This window comes from Anthonomus grandis, chromosome 11 (genome assembly GCF_022605725.1).
Source record: "Anthonomus grandis grandis chromosome 11, icAntGran1.3, whole genome shotgun sequence".
Taxonomy (NCBI): domain Eukaryota; kingdom Metazoa; phylum Arthropoda; class Insecta; order Coleoptera; family Curculionidae; genus Anthonomus; species Anthonomus grandis.
In genome coordinates this window covers 18,443,581-18,470,495 of record NC_065556.1, presented here as the reverse complement: position 1 = coordinate 18,470,495, position 26,915 = coordinate 18,443,581, and the positions used below count along the sequence as shown (strand labels likewise).

General features: G+C 27.6%; 1 protein-coding gene across 4 annotated transcripts in view; it reads left to right on the top strand.

Moving 5' to 3' along the window:
* The window catches only part of LOC126742535 (fibronectin type III domain-containing protein 5-like), a 183,128-nt gene that overhangs the window by 87,607 nt on the left and 68,606 nt on the right, over positions 1 to 26,915 (top strand). For all 4 annotated transcript variants that reach the window (XM_050449188.1, XM_050449187.1, XM_050449189.1 and 1 more), the window contains exon 5: positions 11,164 to 11,324. In XM_050449188.1, coding sequence (XP_050305145.1) covers positions 11,164 to 11,324 — 161 coding nt within the window. The remainder of the gene's footprint in view (positions 1 to 11,163; positions 11,325 to 26,915) is intronic.

Below are 26,915 nucleotides of genomic sequence, written 5' to 3'. Positions count from 1 at the left end.
AATAGAAAACGTAAAATATATATTTTAAATAAATGTATAACATACCCAATAAAGTTATGCCGTAATATAATATTTTTATCATAAGTTCCTTCAACTTTCTCAAATATTATTCTTTGACGAAAGAACTATGACTCTAATTAAATATAATTCGAAACCTTAGCTGGAAACAAATAGTTTTCTTTAACAATTGACCAATACACTCACAAAATACCAATTCTAATACACAATCTCTGATCACAAATTCACAAGCATATTTATTAATTAAATCTAAATTAAAGGTATATTTTCCTATAATATAATACTTCACAAGAATACTGCAGCAACACTAGACAACAACGAATAGGTTATTTTATTGAAACAACTTTACAAAATTTAGCCTAATGCATTCTATTTTTCCTAAACGTCAAAAAAACGATCCTTTTTACATAGTCCTGTGGCAGTAATCTCTGTAATAGTTGGATATAGTAAGGATAAAAGTTTTCGCTTCGGGGTATACGAAAAATTGATGATGCACTAAAAGGAAACTCTCTAGCGAGCTGTCTAGTGCTTTTTTGAGGATCTTCAATAAAATTTAAAATTGGTGCCATTGTATTAACTTTATTTGTGACTGCTTTCATCCACTCTACTTTCGGGATATAGTTAATCGTGAATTTTAGATGCTAAAAGAATATTTCTTTTACCAGCCCTAAGGGCATACATCATATTCTAAAGTCTCTCCATTGAATAATTCTTCTCGAATAATCAAAATTAAAAATCGGAGATATAGGCTTTCCCTAATCTCTTTATAATGTTAGAGTTTTAATTTAGTTTGCTATCAAATGTCATACCTAGATAGTTTACTTCCGTTGTATAATTTAGTGAGGTACTTGCTTAAAATTAGTTACAAAAAATATTAAAATAAATCACAGAGAACAACATAATACAATGCTGACAAGAGGTTGGTGATTCAACATAACAAATGAGACTTTAATTGATTTTTAACTTAAAGGTTAGCATGCAAGGATACCTCCTTTAGACAATATCTCCTTAATTATTGGAATAAATTGATTTGGTGGTAATGTTTTTATTTGAGCACATAGTTTGTTAAAAAATGTAGGCGCATAGTACAAACTGGATATTTTTTACTTCTTGAGCCTAAGAAAGGGCAAGAGTAGGCTTTCAGCTTGTCTTGAATTACAAAAATGTAATTCCAATACTTCGTTGTACCTGCTCAAGTTTCTTTTTGTATAGAAGAGGCATTCAAAAATAGTTCTAGTTGGTAAAGGAAGTCATTTTAGTTTTTTAAACAAATCCCTTATACTTAAGTTTCTCGATAATTCGCATAGCCCGCCTTTGCAGTCCAAAAACCAGAGTAGGATCCACATAAATACCCAGAAACCCCACTCCATCAGATTCAATACCCGTGTCTTCAGTGTTTCTTAAGAAGAACAAAATTTCCTTAGTCTTACTAACATTTAGCTTAAGTTTATTAAAATTAGACTAGGAGCCTGGCCCTGTGGCCGCTTTCTCTATCATCTCACCTAACTGAACCAGGGTGTCACTCTTGCAGAGAGAATTTGTGTCGTACAGAAATGACACCACTTTTGTCTCCACAGACTGGTCAATGTTATTGATAATGAAAAGTAGCCGTCCAAGGACCAAGCCCTGAGGTACTCTATGGACAATAAGATTCTCCTCTGACAGAACTCCATTTACATAGGTTTTCTGAATGCATCCTACAAGATACGTTTTAAAAAAGTGAAACTAGTGGCACATAAAACATGAAGTTTTAATTTTTGAAAAAGTATTTCGTGAGATATGCAGTCAAAAGCTTTCTAAAGATCGAAAAATACTGTTAGAACATGAAGACCTGCTCAAAGCCCTTAACTACATACGCCACGAGGTCCAATGGTAGACATGTTTTTTCGAAAACCATATTGATTTTTTTTTTAGAATATTGTGTTTTCCAAAATGATTATAAAGTTGGTCTTTTCACAGATTGTAGAAAATGTTGGTATTAAATAAATTGGTCTATAATTGTTTAAATATTTTTTGTCTCCTTTTTTATAGATTGGAACCATTTCTTGAATTTTACAACATTTGGATAAACCCTCTCCTTAGTTCAAAAGGCGGGTGAAACATCAGGATTTTATCCCTTATGTATCTCTCGTACAGCCTTTTCATGGATTTCAACCAGAAGGATGATAGGTTTTGCGCGTTGTATAGTCCAGCCTCTTTGTTTTCAAAAGAAGCACAACTCTGATTTTTCTCATTGCCTTATGCATGAAGATTATTATGTTAGATTATATTATGTATCTAAGTGTCAAAGATGCTTTGAACATCTTTTATTAAGTCGGTTTTTATTAAGAGCTATTTGGAGTCTGGCAGCGTCGGTATACTTCTCTATTTCACTACAGTACACTCTTCATGCTTCTCTTTGCGTTTGTCAACCCTTTTATGTTAATTGAGGTTTTATGTTAACTTTTTTTTATAATAACTAAATGATAAGGGTGCCAGTTCTCCACTACTCTGGCATTTTTGGCTTTATTAAAAGCTTTTCTTGACTCTGCTCTGAGCTTGTGCATTTCTTGGCACCACCAAACCAGAGTTCTGGTATCGATTTTATGGACATAACTCTTGGTGAACTTTATGATAGAAGTTTCAATTACTGCTTATCATTAGGTGTTTTAACTATTGTTCCCAGGGTCTTGTCCAGACAAGAAAAGATATCTTTAATAAATTGATACAGCGTCTTACCTCTGGGATTATTGTCGTAGCTGTCTCAGTTGACATGATGTAAATTGGAGTCACATTTTATTACCAGCTCCATACTTTGCGACTGCCAGTACTCTATCAGTTTCACCAGGTCCCTATTAACTGATAGGGTCTCAGCATCCACTGGTAGATAGATAGATGCCAGGACAATGGTTTTCTTTGGCCCTTTACCTTTCAGGGTCAGTTTAGCTACTGTAGTATCTGACGTACAAAGCTGCGATAGAGGTTAGGCTGCACATAGCCTTGGTATGTACATGGCCGTTCTACGTGGGTTATTACTGGGGAAATCGAAAATATGAATAGTAAGTAAATTCAAACCTAAGATCTTATTTTGTCTTTGGGTTCTTGAACCAGTGCTAATGTATTCTGTATGACATCAAGGCGGCGGCATAATGTTGCCGCAGCCGCTTACATCATATATTTTATTTTATAATATTTTAATCGTAGCGCCTCCCGTACGTAACAGGCCTTAAACTGTGATATCTACATTTTTTATTTCTGCAATATGTATTTTAAGGTAACTCGAGAGAACTACGACTTCGAGCCCTGAAGATGAATTAAATATAATTCGAAACATTGGCAAGAAACAAATAGTGTTCTTTGGCGTTTGACCAATTTATCTACAAAACATTATATCTTTGGTTTTTTTTTAAACAATGGGATATTTGTCATTTCATCCAAATATTCCGGGAGTATTTTCTGGAATTCCCAGCCTATAAGGTTTTATATTATTAAAAAAATTAAACTACTTTTCTCCAATAGCATATTTAAAGTATTATACAAAAGTATAAATAAAATATTAAAGGAATTGTTTCTTTAATAATATTTAATCATAACCAACGAACAAAAAAAAGTAAAACATAATATTCTTCGATTACTTTCTTTCCATGTTATTCCCGGGGTGGCTGATTGCTAATACAACGCAATCTATTTTTTGCTTAGATAGCTCTGTTTATCTAATTAGGCTTAGCAAATTTAATTACATTCACTAATAAAATTCTCTTTTTGTGTTATATGCAGGAAGAAATAAAATATAAAATGAATTCGCTTCCACTAGTAATCAACCATTTGAAAACATAAAAGAACAATCAAAAACCAATATAAAACATAACGTTTAGTACTCCGACAATTAGATTTTACTTCCCTTTGGGTTTGTAAAGGTCGATTGAAATAAAAGAAGCAAATTACGATAATTACTTCTTCTTTCCTAATCATTCCAAGCTTTAACGAGCTCAAGTTAAAATTATTGTTTTCATATCTAAGCCAATTATTGGACCATATATCCAATTTTCCAATAAAAGCAAACTTCACAGTAACAAAGTTCGGTTTATGCGTGTAGTTTATACGAGAAATGCCTTTATACGCCTGGTTGGAATAAAACTTTTTGCTTTCGAAATGTGACTCTCGGAATTGGATTCGTTTTATTCTGTTATTAGAACAAACGGAAAATTAAATGGCTTTATTTAAAGACCCATCCCGCTTTTTGTTCCCCCTTTTTAAAACAAACTGGATTCTGGAAAATGGGATCCGCGTCCCCAATTAGCCCGGATTTTTTGTAGGGTGTTTTTTTCCTCTACTTTATCGATGATTTGTGTCAAGAAGAGTGACATTCGATTTATATTTTGGCGTTTATATTGTAAAATAAGATGTACAATTACTATGAACAGAAAATCGAGAAAAATAAGACACTTCAATTGAAAAATACTAAACGGGGTGGTCTTTCTAATATTAATATAAAATTATAATTTATTCCAGAGCGCCATGAATATCATATTCGGAGAATGTTATTAATGTTCCAAATTTTAATTAAATATTTATATATTATTTTCTACTTCCGTGCGTAAATTGCTCACTTTACACACTTCCCAGGATGTGTTAAAGATTCACTTTTTACGCACTAGTGCCTAAAAAAGTCTATAGATTTATATATTTTTTTAATATAATGATAATTTCATGTATATATTTAAGCATAACTTAAATGGATATGATATTAGTTTATTTAAAATATTATGTCTGAAGCGTATTTTTATAAGGTTAATTAATTGATTCATACATAAAATTCCTAATAACATTTGAAATTTCTTACTATTAACCTTATATATACATTATAACTAACCTTTTTTACAAGTTTACATATGTATTTTGTGCATGCACAGTAGAAGCTTTTTGTGCTAATTTTACAAATATCGCAAAAATATTATTACGAGATCTGTCGTTAAAAAGATATTAATATGGTATACATACTTTGGTGAGGGAAATTGTTTAGGAACCCCCACAGATACTTTTAACAACTGAAAATTAAATGAACTTATTCTTATCTAAAGCACAAATACAAAGTCATAGTTTTATAAATATTTATTTATTTTTTAAATTAATGACGCAAATAAAATTATAACAATTAAAATGGTGACTATTTATGAATTATTTTTAATTTTGTTGGAACTAGTACATACGAAAAAGACTATAATATACTAAAGTTTACGAAATTGATGCAACCTTTTGTACTAGGGTAATTTAAATTTTTTGTTAGTCGTTATTTATCGATAAAGAAGTCTTAAAAATGATAATGTTAATTCGCACTAATGATGACACTGCCAACTAATGATTAATAAAAAACAATGTACGTATTTTTTTTTTAAATTGATGCCAGGTTTATTGTCACTTAATTATTTCTTGAGTAAAGATAAATATCTTCAGATAAGTATTATTTTCGAAATTTCAACGGATAAATAAAATATTTAATTTTACAATAGGTCCCTAATACAATAAAATTAGGCATAACTTTAATGGATATGGCATACATTTATTTAAAATATCTGTTTTGGGCAGTTTTTTTACAAAATAAAAGAGTATGTATTATATATAATTGCTTTTAAATATGTTATTATGTATTAAATATAATTGCTATGAAATTTCGTATGTATAAAAAAAAACAAAAAGAAACATTTGAAAAGGTCGGAAAATTTTTTCCATTATATTTTTAATCATATATTTGCAATAAAAATTAATATTTAGTACCTCTCTGGTCAGAAGCTAAACACCTAAGATAAGGCGATTACGATAATCGAATAAAAGCAAACTACGTTCAATTAAAAAAAAGTAGGTCAACAGCAATTATATTTTATTCTTTTGCTTCGTAAAAACAGAAGGTAAATAAGTTTCCCTCAAATATTTAAAAATAATTAAATAAGTTATCTAATATTTTAAATGCGCTTTTAAAAAATTGCTTACCATAATATGAAATTAATTTTCAATCTTAGGAGTCTAATAGAATTAAAACCATTTAAAATAGACCAAGTATATTCCCTGTAAGAGAGATATACTAAGAACGTTTAATTTAAATTTACCACAACCAGAAAAATTATACGGAACTAGTTTTGTGGTATATTTACTCCTTGATATAGAAAAATGCTATTTAGTTTTTCTTTAATAATTTAAATATGAAATAGAATAAAATCAATTTAATTCCAAGTAAAAAAAAATACAAATAGGCCAACAGCAATAATTATGTTTTATTTTTTTAACTAATTAAAGAAACGAGCAAATATCTGAGTAAATATTAAGACCATTTGGTTTATTGTCTTTAGTAAAATGTTAAAATAATTTTAATTAAACTTTACAATTTGTAAAAAATAGTTAACAATGATTTAAAATTCTTTTTTAACATTTATTTTTTAAAAGACTTAAAAAATCAAAACCAAAGAAGATATTCTTAGGATTCAAATTTAGCACAGCATATATTAAAAATATATAAAAACTAATTTTGTGGTATACCACTCTATGATAAATAAAAATGCTACATTATTAAAGTTATAAGTAAATTCTATAACGTTCATTTAAGTTGAAATGAGTTTAATTTATTTGTTTATTTTTTGTCTAATATTAACTTAGTGTGCCTGGATTTAAAAAAAAATGCCAGATAGATTAGACTTAAGAATTCCTTGATCTTAAGATGTTAACATTGGTTATACCAGCGTTTTTAAAACCTATTATAAAAATTAAATATATATTTGAATAATAAAGTGTTTTAATAAAATGTTGGAAAATATCACTTAAAAAATTAAGCATAACTTTAATGGGTATAAGATATATTTATTTAAAACATTTGTTTTGAGCTGTTTTTTACAAAATAAAAGGTGTTCGTAAAAAAAATTGTTTTTGTAAGTTTACGATTATAAATTTAATTTTATTTAGGATTGTTTGTGGGATAGCACAAACAAAAAATAAAAATAAAAAACTTTTCCATATTATTATTAATAAATAATTTATAATTTATTTATATTTGAGAAAAATATATAGAGCTCACTTGTCAGAAGTGAAAACATAGTAAAACTTTATAATGTTGTCTTAATTAGAAGTTATTGGTTTTGGTAACTGTCCTTTCCATTTCAGTTTTGACCTACAATTAATAAAATTATTTGGTTCATTGAATGTTTATGGGAAAAAAATTTCATTGAACCTTCTATTATTAATTAAATTATAGAAGAATTAATTATTATTAGAGTAAATAACTTCATCAAAACTTTATTTGAATAGTTATTTCTTTTAATTCTAATTATTTTTAAAATACTTTGGTTAATAAATGTATGAAAATATTATTATCAATATACCAGTAATGTCAATTTGACTTATTTTATTCTTAATTATATCATTTCATGCCTTTATTTACATTATACTAAATTTTGTTGTTTAAAAAAACCTGAAACTGATTTAATTTCTGGAACCTTAGTATTTGGGTTTATGAATATTATGTCATTTAGGAGTTTCACAAAAAGATTTTAATAGTTTTTCAGATTATTCCATAATGTCCAGGGTTTTATATATATAACAAGTCTTTTTATATATTTTTTTATCTATTGGACAAATTGTTAAAAAAGCAAATTGCACATTCTTTTGACTAAAATTACTCTAGTTGAGTAAATTAAATTGGTTTCTTTGCCAAAATTAAGAAAACAGCTATTCTGTCGTTGTTATAGGAGAAGATAAAATAAATAAAAAGCAAAATAGGTCCAATTAAAAAAAATAACAATACAACAAAACAATTATTTTTAATTTTTTTATTTGTTTGTTAAATCAGCAAATATCTGGGTAAATATTAAAGTAATCAGATTTATTAGCTTAAGTCAAATGTTTTAATATATTTAACTAAATTATCTAATATTTTAAATATGCTTTAAAATTTAAAACAATACGGTAGTATAAAATTTATTTTTAACGTTTACTCTTAGAAGAATTGCAAAAATAAAACCAAATAAAATATTCCTAGAATATTCCCAGTAAAACAGATATACCAGGACCTCTAATTTAAATTCAACACAGCATTTAAGAAAAATTATAAGGACTATATTTGTAGTATATTTTCTCTATTATAAAAAATGTTTAATTAAATATTTATAACGTTTTTTAAGTTTAAAGGAGCTCACTTGTGTGTTGCATGCAAGTGTTTTGTGATTTTTATTATAACGTATTGCCTTAAATCTCTTTATTAAATAAAATTAAACATAATTTTAACGAGTATGGCATACATGTTGTATTAAAAATATCTGTTTTAGGCCGTCTCTTTACAAAATAAAAAAGTATGTAAAAGAAATTGGATTCAAAACTTACGATTATTAATTTGTTTGCATTTAGTTAAAAGATAGTTATAAATGTTTTATAACTTTTTTTGACGTGTCAACCAGCTCAAGTTACATATTTATTAATTATTTGTTATAATAATATAACATGCCCATTTTTTCTTGACCATAAGTGAAATTTTCTCTCAAGGAAAGAATAGAAGTAGTAGAAAACTATAGAAAAAGTAGAAGCACATCGCACTGTTTATTTGCTTGGTCACTTTCTTTATTTATTTTATTAAAAACACATCTCATAAAATTATCAACTGCGACCTCCTCGCAGTCGCTTACTTTTGAAGTTTTTCAATTTTCTTTGTAATCGTCCTTTATGATTTTTCAGTAAAAAGACTATGAGGATATAACATGATATTTACTGCTGTAAACAAAAAGGAAAAAGCCCTGGCTATAAAAAAGGTTTTCATCGCTTTCTATTTGCTTCCTCAATTTTCTTTTACTTGACTTGGGGTTCAATAAATTTGTAATAAATTGCATTCACGTTTAATAGTATGTGTCATTATTTTTATATAGCTAGTATATATATGTAAAAATCTATTTTGTCTAAATATAAATTTCATGTATAAAAATATCGAACTCACAGGTGCAATAATCAATATAGCTTCATTAATATTTAAAATCCTACAGTCAAATTCGAATTAATTTTAAAGCGATCCATACAGGTACAAAACAAGCGGGCTTTTGAATGTGTTTCATTAATCCGGATCAAAGGATATATACGTTGGATGGGCATTCGGTTAATTACAGATTAGTCACAACACACTTATGAATAGAAATTGTAAATGTATGAGATGTATGATAATATTATAGGTCTAATGCTAATTATATATGAAATAATAATTGCCTACGTTTCAAATATTAAAAATTGCACAAGAACACAGCACGTGAGCAGATCAAACACCCAGAGATTGATTTTTTAAATTAACTTATTTGAAAATAATTTGGAAATAAAATATATTAGATTCAATATTTTTATATTGTTAAATACGAATAAATAATGTTTGTTTTTTATGTAATAAATAACAAATGTTTATACTTATTATTTTACACACTATATTTTGTTTATTTCGTAAAAGAAGAAATATCCAATGAAGTAAGTAGAATATATTTTCCTATAATATGTAGTGTAAAAATAAAAACTTATTTTTAGCCAGTGTATCAATAACATAAAAATCAATTGTGACATGTATAACATAATTTAAAAAAATAAGAAAATTATATATAAATATAACCCTTAGCTATTTATTTTAAATAATTAAATGCGATACACATTTAAGTTATGCTTAAATTACACGTTCACTAAAATATATTCTTAAGTTATTTCCTTATTAATTATATATAAAATATTATGAAGCAATATGTATCCTAATTTAATTGTCCTTTTCTCTTATAGTATTATAAAAAAGAACCCCCTAAAGGTATATTTTTATATTTTTTTGTTTCACCTGACCAAACATAATTTCTGCCCGATGATATTTATTTTTTAAATTGGTTTTAGATTACTTTCCTCTCATCCTACTCCCAGGAGGTCCAGTGCTAGTGCAGCGCAAACGTAATTTATTTTAACCTTAAAACTCCAAAGTGTTTGCTTTATTCCTTAAATTGTTCTTTCGCACCATATCCGATGTTTTATTTTTTCACTAAACGACAAGATTCATCAGCGGATATTATTCTCGTAATGCCTTTTGAAAGTAGCAAAAAAGTCTTTAGCAATAGAAATGGATGTTTTCTTATTTTTTACACATTTTTATCTATTTTTTACAAAATATTATTATAAAGATAATTCAAACAATATGAGTACCTAATGTGTGTTATGCCCGCACTTAAGTTAGGTTTAAGTAGATCTTTAAATGTAATTTTCTACTACTTTTTAGGTAATGGAGCAATGTTTTATTGCTATTCTAAATAAAAAAAATTAAGATTTGAAAGAAGAATAATGTTTCACATTTAGGTACACATATTTTCGGAAGAATTAAAGAAATAACAATTAAAATCAGTTAGTGCATCTGTAAGTTGAGCAATTTTAAAACTCTTTAGAGCGGCTTTATAGTTGAAGTAATTTCATTATCCGTTTTGATTAGTCGAAGTAAATTTTAATTTTTTATGTATTTAATTAAAGTAAAATTGGAAATATATGTCTGTGATGAATTATTTCTCAGTCTTTTCATGTTCCACTTCAAAAGGAATTACTTAGACGCATTTTCTATTTAGTTCGTATTCGATAAAATTAGTATAAACTAGTACAAATATGACTTATACAGCATATTTAGAGCATTCAAATAAACGCCTTTACAAAATTATTTTAAGATGCAAACAAATAACTTTATTGAGATATCCCTAAATATATTCTTGAATAAACGTATGAAATATCCATTTAGGTTATGCCCAATTTTATTCATTATATCAAATTTATTCTTAATTATAAGTTGTAAAACCTGCGGTAGCTGGTAACTCATGTGCCTCAGAGATCGAGTTTAAGTTTGAAATATTTTTTAAAGCAATGCCAATCATAGATAGAGATAGCAATTTTGTTGACCCTGACCACCTGGTTTTTGCTACTGAATCAGCAAAAGCTCTTCATTCTCCTAAATGCTGGAAAACTTAGAATAACCGCGAAAACATCAGCCAAATAGTTTTTTTGGTTCCTTATCATTAAAGAAATGATATCCTCAAATATACAGACATATATACAGTTTTAAATTGAGGATATTGCCACACCAATCGCTATATATTTGATTTTCTTTGTAAATTGATTCAAACTTTTCTCAATTTATTTTAGAGCCTCCAAGAACCTCTCCGCAACAAGACTCTATGGCTGCGCCGGCGCCTGCAGGGGTAATAGAGGCAACTTCATACGCCACCACCACCACTGACCTTTCTACAACTAAAGAAACTACTACCGAGGATATTTTTGTAGAGTATCCCCAGCCTAGCTCAACGGTAAGTCCAGTATTTCCTTGATAATAGTTAAATTTAAATTCAAAAGTCTCTCTTTGGTAAGTGTTGCACTTTAGGAAACTTGCCTGTGCCCATCATATTATAATTTAGGTAAGTTCGCGCCGTATAACTGAATAAACATTTGGATTGCGGAGCTGATTTGCATAAATTATGTAAATAAGGAGGGTTGTTCTAGTGCTATTATGTATGGTTGATATAGGTTTGGTTAAATTTGCTTAGGCGAAAACAAATTATATTTTAAATATTAAATTAATGGGCAAAAACAAACTTAATTAGCCTTTATCGCCATTCCTACAAAAAAGCAATTTTAAACATCGACTCTCTACAAAAGTTTTAATGATATTTTGAAAGAAAACAAAATTACTTTCCATACTTTGAGATAACTTGTAAAGTTTTAGCAAGCCCTGAAGGCTGTTTGAACTTCTCAAAAGATACAAACGCTTTCGGTTTTATAAATTAAGTAACAGTTTAACTTTTATAATGTAAATGATATTGGTTTTACTCCTGAAATAAGTGGTAACATTTTAAGACTCCCATCTTTAATCGAACTCTCACATCTCCAAATCATGAACTGCCATTGAATTCCGAACTTCTGTGCATATGTTTAAAATATATTGAATGCTCAGAAACAGAACTATATTTCTGTAAGTTTAAAAAGGTTAAGTTAATTGATTATTATTATGTTTTTTGTTTATTGTATTAATTAATTAAATTGTTAAGGTTAAGAACATTTTATAATTAAATTCAGTACTCGTGAAAGTATGGTTGAAGATTACAGTTATAAAAACAAAAATACAATCTTATAATTTTAAACATTCAATGAAGAATCATTTAAAAAAATAGTAGTTCATTTAATATTAAGGACATTTTCAAAAATTCTCAAAATATATAGAATATTCTATTTAAGAAATATGCATCAAATTTAGTATTTACATAATTTTTCGTATAAGTGATATATAACAATTTATGATATAATAAAATATTAACATATATGTTTACTTGCGATTAAGACATCTATATCAGATCGAACCTTCCTTATCGAAACCCATATTGTACCAACCCAACTCCAAATCATACACTTGACATTAACAATTTATGATAGTGAAGTTTTATGTATTATATAAAAACTACATTAAATTGACTTTTTCGATGCCCAAATTATGCACTTAACATTCCGCAATTGAATTCAGCATCCGTGTAAAAATGGTTAGAATTCTATATTTGTATATACTTGAATGTACTCTAAGGTTAAATTAAAGGTATTTAACTATTAAATAATAATCCATTAAATATATAGAGCATTAAAAAAATTATAAAATATACAGAATACTCGATTTTACGATACGAAATTTGCACTAAATTTAGTGCTTACAAAATAGACTTTTCAAATGGATTTAATAAAAATGTCGAGTTCAATGGCAGAATGCCTAAATATTGAATTAGCATTTAGTGACGATAAAGATGATACAGATTTAGGAAAAATCATGCACTTGACATTCTACCATTGAATTCGGCACCCTTTGTCAAAAATTGTATAATTCTAACCATAGACAAGGAGTGTTGAATTCGATGATAAAGTGGTGAGTTTTACATAACTATTTATCCCTGAAAGTAAAAAACATTTATCTGCATACGTTATTTTATAGAAAAAACATAAATATTTGCACTAAAAAGAGTAATAATTTTTGCTATAAATTTAAAAAAATACAAAAGTTAATACAGATGTACTGGATTTAACATAAAATGTAAATTTCTTCCTTCAAGAATTACCTCGAGAACACTGGGGAGCGATTTATTAAATTCCTCAGCCTGAACCCCAACTTAACAATTCTGCTTGCAATTTGCCCTTAAGTACTTCAGATTATACAGAGAAAAGAAAAAACTACAAACATTCCCCGGCATAGAGCGGAATTTTGTGTCAGACAAACTTCTTTTATTTTTTTTTTCTATTTGATTACGTGCTCGCCTTAGGCTCTTTCTCCGGCTTTTTGACAAATTACTCCTTTAGGAGCATTAAATATATTCCAAGTTTGTCACCTATAATGATGAAGGTGAAATTTAAGGGATATTTATTGGACCTATTTTCACATTTGTCTTTACATTATATTTTTATATATTATGTGTCATACAAAGACTCCTGCTCTTTCAGGATGATACCTGATTTTTAATAAGTGAATTAATAATTTTCCAATTCTGAAACATTTCATTTTTCACACAGTATAAGTATATCAAATATAAAAGAAACAAGATGATGTTTAACATCAGATAGATTTATGGTTATAAATTTGAGCATTTAAATTTTTCATCGTATGTCCACTTTATTTCTAAATTACTATCTGGAGTTTCTTATTTTCTTACTTTTTAATCGATACTACCGATACCTATTATCAGGGGAATTACAATAATCTAGATATACATTATCTTTATTACTTGTGCCAAACACCCAAGCTAAACGCTTGCTTGTTACATCCAATATTTATAATTTTTATCTTATCTCAGTGCCTATCTTACCCTTCAAAATCCGTCCTGCAATATGCAACTATTTGCTAAAAATACAAATACTTAAATAACTGCAAATATTTCCCGGTAGGGAACAACTTTTTGTGAAAGTTTCAGTCTTTTTGTTTTCAAGTACGTGCTCGCCTTAGGCTCTTCTTCAGGCTCGAGACAAATGGCTCCCGTGGGATCGATAAGTAGAAACAACATTTTCCTGAATGCAAGTTTCTCCTTTTCGGTAATAAAAGTAAGAATTATAAAAGTCGTAGGTTATATATGATGTTAATAATGCTTATTTATTTTTTATTATGTTTAATTGCTATAAAATAGCCAAAACTTATCGGTTGTATCAGTTTTCCTAACTTAAACACGATATTTATAAAAAATTATTAAATAGTTCCGTGAAAAAGGATTTTTATTAAAAAACTAACTACCTAAATTAAAATTTCAAGTGTTTTCATTTTTAATTAAAATACTTTTTAATTGTAATTTTAATAATTAAAAGATATTTCTGGATTGGGGTTGGGTTGGGTTGCCCCTGCTTATTCTTAATAAAGAAATATTTTATAACTAAATAATAATAATAATAATAATAATAATAATAATAATAATAATAATAATAATAATAATAATAATAATAATAATAATAATAATAAAAATAATAATAATAATAATAATAATAATAATAATAATAATAATAATAATAATAATGTAATTTGACCAAAGGAGGGAGAAAGTAAACTCAAAGTCCAAGTCTCATAAATCAAGCGTCTATTAAAAGTTACGCGTTTCGCCGCATTAGGGCATCATCAGACCTATCAAAACACAAAAACCACACACTGACTCACACTAACATAAATAAAAAAATATAAAATAAAATAAGTTACACCAAATTTACTTTTTTACTTAACATAATTAATAAAAAACTTAATTAATATTGACCATAATATGCAAATAGATAATTTTATCTCAAATTATGGAGATTTGATAGACCTATACCTAGTATCTGGTAGCTTACTCGCGTGTTAAATTATAATTAAATATATCAGTATCTTACCCATACCACACATTCATGTCTGAAAAACCGAAATTCGGGAATAATGTTTTTTTTTATTTGATTACCTGCATGAAAGTTTAAGCACTGTTTTTAATATCGTACTTTTTGCTGAGTAAAAATTGATAAATAATTAAAAAATATATTAATTGAAAGAAATTTTTAAATTAATGCCCCAGAAGTTGTGCTATTTATAGTTTATTTTATTTTTTTATTTTTTGCGCCTGTGAGTTAAATAGATCAATATTAATAGTTTCATTTGCATAAATCATACTTCATTTTGCATTAGCATCTATTATATCTAAATGCAACTAACTAGTAAATTGACTTTTGTAAATACTAGTAAGAAGATAATTTTTTGGGTAATGCAATGCAGTGAAATAGAAATTATTTTACTTGTAGCATACATTTTGATCAACTTTGTATTATTGTCAGTACTTTAAAAAATATTGATTTATAAGTGGATCTGCAATATGAAGTATTAATGTTTAGAAAAAACATATGGTCTTAGGCTTAAAAAGTATTAAGAATTATGGTATAAGCCTTAATTTATACTAATATTATTGTTTTAAATAATTTTAAACGAATTATATTTACATTTAAAATTATAAAAAACAAAGAAACATACATACATGTTAAACTGAGCATAGCAACTAAGATTTTAGTGCAAAAATAAGATAGTAATATTTATACGTTTAGTAGAGGCAGTAAAAAAAATAAAATTAATATTTCTAAAGCAAATTTAAATATATTTAAGGTTAATTTTTTTTTTAATTTTAATATTTTCAGCTAAGTTTCTTACCCATTTTATTTAAAAAAAATAGTCTTAGTCTTTATGCTTTACTGCTGTCAAGCAAATATAGCACCCAACCCAACCTGCATATATTATTGTTTTCATTATTTATCTTTTGATACAAGCCATACGTAAAAAATAAGATATTTTTTGTCAAAAAAAAACATAAAAGAAATGTAGTAATTAAAAAATAATAATAAAACATCATGCTAAATTATCATATTTAGTTATGATATCATGTACAAGTGTTATGCTTCGAAATCCAGATTCTACATAAAAATTATACAGCCATATAACAAAACGTTATAAAATGTAGGTACTAGTTTCGAAATACAAAGTCCTACTAAGCTCGGCTTCGGCATAAAGATCTAGATTTGTTCTATAATGAGCCATTTTCCAGGCCTGAAACGTAAATTACTATTTTGTTAAGTACCTACGCTATTACCGTGAAGGCATTGTATGGAAGTTGAGACCGGGAACCTACTGTAATAAAACGTCATACTTAAGTGCTTTGTTTGTTTTTTAAGTTCATTTTGCCTTTAGATTAAAATTTAGTAGAACATTGCTGGAGATGGAACAGACTCAAAAATGTATTAATAAATTTAATCTTTTATAATAATTAAAGGACTTTATTTAGAAAAAAAATGTTACGGACACTTGTAACAATATGCTATTCTAGGCAACACCTTCTAGACTCCGTCCGTTCAGTTACATTAGATATAAAAGCTAATTTCTAGAGTTACCCTATCTAAATAATTTTTAACTGAATAAAATACCATACAAATTTTGCTAACTAGCTATTTCTGTTTTCGGGAATTTATTTGCTAACTATAAATTTAAAAGCATAACTGTAATTTAAAATCTAATAATTTAAAATGTATTCCAATAATGTAACAACAAGAGAATGTGAAATATGGGAAAGTATTTTTTAATAAATTACCTTTGCAGGATAAGAAGCAACAGAACAATCAAGAGTATTATTATGAATTACTTTTATTTATTCAGAGTTATTCCATACACTCATATGGTATAATATATAAAAATTCACAATAAAAAAAATAATTAATCGTACTACTGTATGAAAAAAACCCAAAAAGTTTAAACATTGAATTGCACGTAGACATTAAAAAACATTTTCAAACCCTAAAAAATGAAATCGAAGCTGAGATATTTATGAATTTAATGAAAAGATTTTCCAATTGGATAATTAGATTAATCATGGTGAGCAATAACAAGTGTTTTTGTTGCAAACGCCCAAGATGAGGTTTTGACATCAAAAAGGCCATATCTCGGCTATCATAGAAGCTACGACCTTGCGGAAGGTCTCGTTGGATTCAAAAGGACGAATCTAAGACAAAACCGTTGGAATTTTCCCGATAGCTTCCATAGAAGCCGAGATATCGGCCTTCAAAGTTTGGGTTTTTTTCATTTTTCGGGTATATCCCCCCCCCTTTCGATTTTTTTCAGAAAATTTTTTTTTTTCGAATTCGAACTAACTATACCAGCGGATTGTTCTCATCAAGTAGGTCACGAAAATACCGGGTTATAAGGGAATCCGAGCAGAACTAAGAGATCGAGTATTTTTTCGACCTCGTTTTTGATGGAAGAGGTTTCTAATGACAAAAAATATACCAGAGAGTTTACTAAATGATGGCTAACATGCTCTTCTCACAGCATTCCAGGATCCAGGTACCTACCTAAAAATTTCATCCTCTAATAGTATTCAGGTATCTAGTGTCAGCGGTACACAGTGTAAGATTTGAATTCTGTAAAAAGCTTAAAAAATTTGGCAAATCATTGATATAAACTGAAAATAAGAAAGGGTCGAAATTGAAACCCTGGGTTACATTATATCATTCGAAAAATTTGATGTAGGAGCGAATGGACTAATGAAATATTGTTGAATTGAATTGTCTCTGGTATTAAAAGACACTGAACTAAATAGTTCATATGATTCTCCCCATATAAGTATTTGCTTGTTAACAACTTAATATTTATGACCCTTCCCAACAATTATTTCCCCTCCCCCCCCCATACACACTTCTTTAAAGAATTAATCGTTATAAGCCATTTTTTATTGACAGAAGAACAATCAATAGTCAATTCTTTTAAAAGCTCCTAAACGTCCAGAAGCTTATCCCTAATATCCTAAATGTTATTATAATCAAATTTGACTAAAAATGTGTATACGATCTTGCTTAAAAATTTAGTATTTATATTAATACAAAAAAAAAACACAAACGAAAATGAATGGCGTAGTGTAAACTCCATACTTAAAACATATACCACTAAAAAGGTGAATTTTTCGGGAAAAATATTTTTTTATCAGAAAAGTAAATATATGCCAGATGGAAGTTTTAAGCTCTCCCTTTTTTAATTTCGTACTTTTTGCTTGGAAATGTGAAATGAAGGGAAAAAAGTGGAAAGCATATTAAGCAAAAGGATTTTTTTCTGTCTCTGGAATTATTATTTGTCTCTGGCAATTTACTGGGTTACTATTAGGAGTAAAGAAACAATTAATAAATTACTCGTTAATGTATTCTTAAATATTACATCTAAATACAGATTAAATAGGAAAAGTTATAAAATACACTTTTTGTATACAGGATCAGTAAGCAAAAAAGGAATAATATAGGTCTAGTACAAACGTGTTGATAGTTTTTTTATCATCGCTATGCCTTTTTACATTATGCTTTAATTTTTAAGCATTTTTACAAAAGGTAAACTATTTTTTGAACTATATTTAAATTTTTATATTCCAATAAATGCCGATTTAGTTTTTAACGAATTTTATTTCAATTAAAATTGTAAAAAAGTAATCTTAAAAATTGTTTGGTTAGAAATGGATTTTAAAAAAGTATATTTTGAGCTCTAATATTAGTTAGTTATATAAATATGATAAAAATAACGATTTATAAAATAAATATTTACCTAAAAATAAAAATTTAAGAACCTTTATAAAGTTCTGAAACATAATATCTTATGTCAAAAAACAATAAAAAATTATTGGGTTTAGTAAAACTATGATAGAATTGTTGGTTTCCTTTTTTTAGAATTTAAAAATAAAATAAACACTGAATAAAAAATACAATTAAATAGACTTAAAAAGACTAAAAAATCATTTTTTTTACATTAATTTAATAAATTTACTTAAGACAAAGCTAATTACGTTGGTCATGTCAAATAGATAATATGACTCTATTGTTTATTGGAATCTATATAGATTCCCAATACCAAAATGTAACACATACACATTAACTGTTATACTGATTTGTTAATATTATTTTATGGATATACATATCCACTTATATTATGCATTCATATTTTCAAAAATGAATATCGAGTTAAAATAAGTTTTGTACGCCTTTTCATATTTCTTATTTACCACTTTATTTTTTTTAGTATACAATATTCTATCAATAATATATAATATTAAAAAATGTCTGCGAAAAGAATTTTCGGCGTTACTTTTTAGACTTTTTATTGACTAAAATTTAAAATAATATAAAAGCATAACAAAATATTTTAAAAGTATAATTATTGTTTGATAATAAACTAAGTGACGGTAATTATTTAAAACTTACTCTAATATAAATAAAATACTTTCTAGAGATTAAATGATATTTTTTATACTATAAAATACATTATTACACTGTTAAGTTTTTCCCGTAATTGGCTCGTCTTTGCGCAAGAAAATAAAAACATAAAAGAGTGTAAAAGTCTTATGATTTTTTGTAGAAATTTGTATAGGACCTTATTCAAAAGAAGTCAGATTTATATTAATATAAAACAAACCACAAACCAAATTATTTATTTTAAACTGTTAACTCATGCTTAAAGGAAAAACTGTTGAAAAAGTAAATTTATCGGGGAAAATAATTTTTTATCAGAAGAATAAATATGTATTAGATGGAAATTTCAAGCTTTTCCCTTTTAATTTCGTACTTCTTGCTTCGGAATCTAAACCGATGAAAAAAATTGAAAATAAATTAAGTAAAATACCTTTTTTGTGGCTCTGGAATTATTTTTTGTCTCTGTCAGTTAACTGAGTTCCTATTAAGAGTTAAAAAAAATCATCTTAAACTTATTATTAGAAAAATCTACGCATTTGTATTCTTGAAGATTACATCTAAATACAAAATAAATAGCAAAAAGATTATAATAGACTTTTTGGTTAGACGATCATTAAACTAAAAGGAAAATTATTTAAGTAGTGCTCTTGCCTTACATTTTCACAAACAGTTTTTCCATATTTAAATAAAGTATTATTTTTACTATATATAAATTAATTTTTAACAAATTATATTAAAACAAAATTATAATAAAATTAACCTTAAAATTTATTCGGTTGAAAAAATATTTTTAGTTGCGAGATTTCGATAAATTTATTATCATTCTTAATTAAGTACCGATTTTTTTATTAAGTATTTATTTATCGCAAACGAGATATTAAAAAGGATTTACAGAATTATGAAATGTAATATCTTTTTCTTAAGTCCAAAAAACAATAAAAAATTATTGGATTTAGTAAAATTATGTTACATTTTTTTGGAAGTTAACAATAAAATAAAGAATAAACAAAAACAATAAAATTAAACTAAAAAGACTAAACTAAATGTCTCAAAAATTGAAAAAAACGACTCTTTTAAATAAAAAAAAGAAGGCTTGTGAAGATGCTTTAATGCTTTTAAAAAAAAATAAATATATTCAAAATAAAATTAATGGTCTTATTTGTCAGTGTCACTATAATAATAAATGTCTTTTATTATTCAAATTCATTACAAACTTGATACAAAAAAAAACAAAGTGCCTTAACCTGGCGCAGTCTAGCTTTATATAGCTACTCCACTAAACCAGATCAGGGTGTATTCGAAGTATATAAACCAACATTATAACAACATGTTATATGTAAAGGAACATTCCCAATTATAATGTAACACAAAAAAAGTTGTATTCTTCTATAAAAAACAGCAAATTTGATACATATTAAACAGTAAGAGAATTGTTTTGAATATTTATAACAACAGTTTTATATTTCCTCCTAAATTTATGTGCACGAAGGTCAACAAATTCTGCAGGTATTTTATTATAGCACTGAACAGCATTGTAAGAAAACGATCGCTGAAACATAGCACTACTATGGACCGGCATGGTTAACTTATTTCTAGCTCTAACATTTACCCCGTATATATTTGCTCTAAACAACAATCAATTCCTTAGAGTCGCAGGTGCCTTTGGGCTGCTAATGATTTTTATCAAAAAAATGGAAAAGTGAAGAATTCTACGATTCTCTATTTTAAGCCAGTTAATTGTTTTAAAATATTGCGAAATATGATCATACTTACGTAAGCCATAAGCCAATCTGATACAGGCATTTTTAATTTCTTGTATGCGCATTTTATAATCATTATCTAAGCAAAAACCATAAACATAATCACAGTAGTTAAAATAAGAGAGCACCATGGCCTCACATAGGCTGCGTTTAAGACTTAAATTAAGAATATCTCTATTACTATATGAGTTTTAAAGCTACAAATGATTTTTGAACAATTTTTTTAACATGCTGCCTAAATCTTAATTTACTGTTCATCACAATGCCCAAATTCTTGGCAGTTTCAACAACCGAAAGCTTAGAACCCTCCACATGAACATTTATTACACTTTTAATATTTGTAATTTTATTTGTATTTCCAAAAACCATAAAAGAAGACTTTGAGGAATTTAATTTTAAATTATGTTTTTTAGATAATTGATTTATTATATTTAAGTCATTGTTTATACCAATCTCCGCTTTTTTAAGATTATCTGGTTTGAAAGTTGTATATATCTGCGTATCATCAGCAAACGCTTGCACCTTACAAACTTTTAAGGACTTAAGAATGTCTGCTGTATATACAAGGAAAAGCAGAGGTCCTAGGACAGAACCCTGGGGTACTCCCGACAAAATGTGAGCCTGATTAGAATAAGAATTATTTGTAAATATTGTCTGAAATCTATTATTCAAATAAGACTTAATTAACTGTATAGACTCCATTGAAAAGCCATAATATTTAAGCTTAGCTAGTAAAAGGGCATGAGTTATTGTATCGAACGCCCTAGAGAAATCTAAAAGCACCAGAACAGCAATCTTTGCTTATCAATAGCGTCCATTATATCATCCAGTAGGTTTAGTAGAGCTACAGACGTACCAAAGTTCTCCCTAAAGCCACATTGCGTAGCCGGAATAATGTCATTATCAATAAAATAACAAACCATCTGATGGTAAAGTACCTTTTCAAATATTTTTAAAAGTACTGGAAGTATACTTATAACGCGCAAGTCGTTATAATTTTCTGGGCTAGCAACTTTTGATAAGGGTTTACCAATCGAAATTTTCCATTGATCGGGGAAATAGTGAGCTTCTATACACCAATTTATTATGTGGCATATGTCCTTATCAATAAAGGGGCTACAATATCTTAACATTTTTGGTGAAATCTGATCCACACCAGTCGCATTAGACTTAATACTATTTAAAATTCTACTTACATCTTCAACAGTTGCAAGATTAAGTGTGAAATCCAGGCTATTATCAAATACACCATTATTATAACACTGAATTTGTTCATCACAATTCGAAGAATTTTGAAGAAATTGAGAAAAATAATAGTTCTATTTATTCATGATTACTCATACCCATCTATATTATGCATTCATATTTTAAAAAGTAATTTTTAATTTCTTAATAAATATTAAAAAATAGATCAGAGTAGAATTTTAAGCATTCATGTTTGTTGGCCATTTTCTGGTCTTTTTATCTAAAATTTAAAATATTAGAGGAAAGAATAATAAAATGTTCTGAAAGTAGAAAACTTAAAGTCGATGTACGTAATTCACATGTTTCGCTTAAGAAATTAAGTATCATTATACTTAAAATACATCTTGGAGTAAGATGCATTTTAAATGTGTAATTAAAAATGAAAAATGTTACCTGAATAGTCGAAGACTATCATACACATATACTATCTATATGAATTACATGATAATACTGGAAGTAAAATCGCCTAACCACAACAACCTACTTTTTATAAAAAAATGATGATAAGCGTTAAAATTAAACATAAAATAAAAAATGAAGGTGAAGTGGTGGTTTGAACCAATAGCTTCCACATCTGCTGATTAAAGGCTTTTATGAAATTATGAGGTCGAGACTTTGTTTGATGAGGACTCCGTTTTTTGGTTCAAATCAAGATAAACAAAATAACTCTCTACATTAACAAGAAAATCCAAAATTGGCCTTTTTATACTACATAAAATGCGTTTTCCGAACTGAAATTGCTTTTTATCGTTTTAATATAGGTTTCACTGATTTTAGCATTCGCAAGTTCTCGATTTACATTTAAAAAAATTGCATGTATATCTTACACCGTGGGACACAATATAAATCTGAACCTATGTTTGCTATACGATATCCATTAAAATTTTTTACCCAATTTTTCCTTCACACTCTGTCCCTTTTCACTGTAACACATTATACGCTCATAAATTTCTAATTTATTTGACCTTTGACATTATAATAGCAGTATAAAAATGTAAAGGATACAAATAATATACAGTCGATAATCTGTTAAGCTTTCATATACAGTGCTTTCATTTCAAAACGATCCACCCTTAATAACTTTCTTAAAAAAAAAAAAAAAAAAAAAAAAAAAACACGTCAAATTAGATATACAGGGGGACGTTTAATTATGCTTTTACTGAAGTTCTGTCAATCACCTCCTCACCTCCAGCTAACCTTACTTTAATATGTCAAATGGGAACCTCCATCGTATGATACATCATAGTAAGGAGCGTAAAATTCTCTATTCAACGGTGCCAAAAAAAATGAAATTGGTAAATGTGTAAGCAAATAGTTAGCGAAAATGTCTAGAAATAATGAATATTTTATTTACGCCAAACTGTGGTATGTCAAATGGCTACCCCATGGTGTGATACATTATTTTAAAGGGCATTCATTATGATATTAATGGTTGTAAAAAAAAATTAAATTGATTGACCAAGAAGCAATTAAAGTGTAAATCGGTAGGGTAGAAAAACAAATTTAATTAGTTCAACAAATTTATTTTATTTAATGTTCAAAATGCGCGCCGTTATTAGCAAGACAATAAAAAAGCCTATTTTCAAACTTCTTACGAACATTGGCAAGGGTCTGCCCGCTAATTTCTCTGCATTCTTGAAATATTCTATTTTTTAAATTCTCAATACTCTCAGGTGGGGTTTTATATACTTTGCTTTTTAAGTAGCCCCAAAGAAAAAAGTCTAGTGGGGTTAGGTCCGGAGACCGCGCAGGCCATTCAATTGCACTACGTCTGCCAATCCACTTTTCTCTAAAATTTTCATCAAGCCACTCTCAAGCCCAAGTGTAGTGCGCGGGAGCTCCATCCTGCTGAAAATTTATATTATTTTCATTCAATAATATAGCACCATGTTGATCTACTTGATTTTCCATACATTGGATGATGGAAGGGTATATTGCATTTTCTAAAAGGTTTAAATAAATTTCGGCAGTCAAATTTTCTTCCAAAAAAAATGGCCCGATTATTTCATTCCCATAAATTCCTGCCCAAACATTAATTTTTTATTGGGTATGGCCTTCCCGAAAAACATGCGGATTTTCATTATCCCAGTATCTACAGTTATGTCTGTTCACCAGGCCATTTAAAAAAAGGTCTATTCGTCACTGAAGCAAATGTTCTTCAATAAATGGGGATCGTCGTCAATTCGCTGGCACATCACTTCAAAAAATTGAATTCTCCTATCAAAATCATCTTCTCCGAGTTCATGAAGAATATGAATTTTATAAGGAAAGAACTTTTTTTTTTAAACTTTATGTACGGAACCAGTGGAAATATTTGTTAGTTTTGCGGCCTTTGGTATAGACAAAGTTGGATCCATAGCAAATTGTCCTAGTACGTCAACTTGGCATGCTTCATCGACAACTCTATTTTCATATTTTTTCTTATTGCAAATCGAACCCGTCTCTTCAAATTTTCGTATCAATTCTAATACGTATTTATGGCTCACGTTTTTATCTTGATACCTTTCATTAAATGCTCTCACGGTTCTGCAAGCACACCGATCTTGAGCTCCATGAAGGAAAATTATTTCTATTCTTTCGGGTAGCGTATTATTAACTAATATAATAACATTTTATTAACTCACTGTTTTAACTAAAATTGAAAAATTACACGCGTCAAACTGATAGTTTTAACAATAATAAATCGCCTTAAAAATGTAAGGTATTGCAGTGTTTTTTTGTACCTATTAGGTAGGTTTCGCAAAAAATATAAGTGAAATAAATACGCATACAAAGTTATAAGACTACAAAGATTTGTGCAAAAAATTTGAAGACACTCTTTTTTCTCGCAAATAACGGTACACATTCTTTACTTAAAAAAATAAATAATTTGCTTGAACTAAATATACTGTTTGTTACCACACATTTTAACTTTTAAATTGCTTGTATTTTTTTTTGATGATCTATTATAAAAAATGTAAGAATTTTAAAATGATGTAGGTACCACACTAAAAGTATTCATTTAAAATGCCAAAGTTTGGCGTAAATAAAATATTCATTAATTTTAGACATTTTCGCTAACTATTTGCTTACACATTTACCGATTTCATTTTTTTTGGTACCGTTGAATAGAGAATTTTACGCTGCTTACTATGATGTATCACACGATGGGGGTTCCCATTTGACATATTAAAGTGAGGTTAGCTGAAGGTGAGGAAGTGATTGACAGAACTTCAGTAAATACATAATTAAACGTCCCCCTGTATATCTAATTTGACGTGTTTTTTTTTTTTTTTTTTTTTTTTTTTTTTTTTTTTAAGAAAGTTATTAAGGGTGGATCGTTTTGAAATGAAAGCACTGTATAAATTAAATTAAAGACTTGGGCATAGTACTATATTAAATTATGCACAAAATTACCAAACAAATGGATTTCTAACATAAGATTCATAGAATTTGGTAGCAAAGCTGCTCAGTTAGATGAAACTGACAAAAAGTATATTTGGAGCTAGTTTATGCAAGCTGGTTAAAAACAGTTTCACTTAAATTAAAATTTTAAATTTTACACTGTACATTTAACTAATAAGTACTTTATATATTTAAAAAAAAACTTTCAATTTATATCCGTTCCTGTCTAGAGAAAAGTTTTATTTGTTAAAGAATATATAGAACTAGGAGCTTACTATTAAAATATTATGTTTTTTATGTGGAAATCGATATTTTAAAATGACCCATTTTTCAAACCGGTAATATCATTTAGAAATCTTATTAATTTCCCTGAATAGCTGTAAGAATTACTATTTAAAGAAAATTAACTAATTATTAATTAATGAAATACTAAAAAAAATTATTGCAATAAATTTAGTACTTGGATAAAACTGTTAAATCCAAGCAATATCACATGTACTTAAAACGGTGAAATAAACTTTATAACATCTTTGCACGTAACTTGATGCTCTACTAAGCCGTAAAGCCTTTATCGCCCGTATTGTGCATTAAACCAATATCTTGAGCGCTAGTCTAGAAGCTACGTGGAATATTTTAAATATCGGTTGTAACAGCGGTTATATTAAAGTGGCTCACTCAATTTAAATTACAATTTTATTACAAAAATTTAGAACTGGTGCAAAATTAGAATTTTTAAAAGTAAGCTTCAATCTTCGATCGATAAATCATCTTTTTCACTGGTCTCTTATCCAACATAACGTTTTCTTTGCCTGAATGATGTCAGAACCACTGATTGGTAAAAATTAATATGAAACATGAAAAACCGTCACCAATTGCATGAATAAAGAAAAATTGCTTGAAGTGCCTAGATAAACCCACTGCTGCATAGCTTTAACTGCCACAGGAACTGCATATCTTTAACTTCCTTAAGTATTAAATTTTTATTAAAAAAGTGCTTCAACTGACTGAAACGTTTAAAATGTGACATCCTGGATAAAATTATTGATCAAAGAATTCCTCTTAGAAAATTTAGTGAAAATATCATTTTGTATGTAGTAAAAACAACTTGAAATTAAAAATAAATGATTCTATATTAATATCTGTATCCAGCGCAAAAAATGTTTGTTTAACTATGAACGAAGATCTCAAATTTAATGCACACGTTCAGAAAATAACACAAGAAAGCTTTTCTGAACTAAAATTATAGAAAACTACATCTCTCAAATTTTG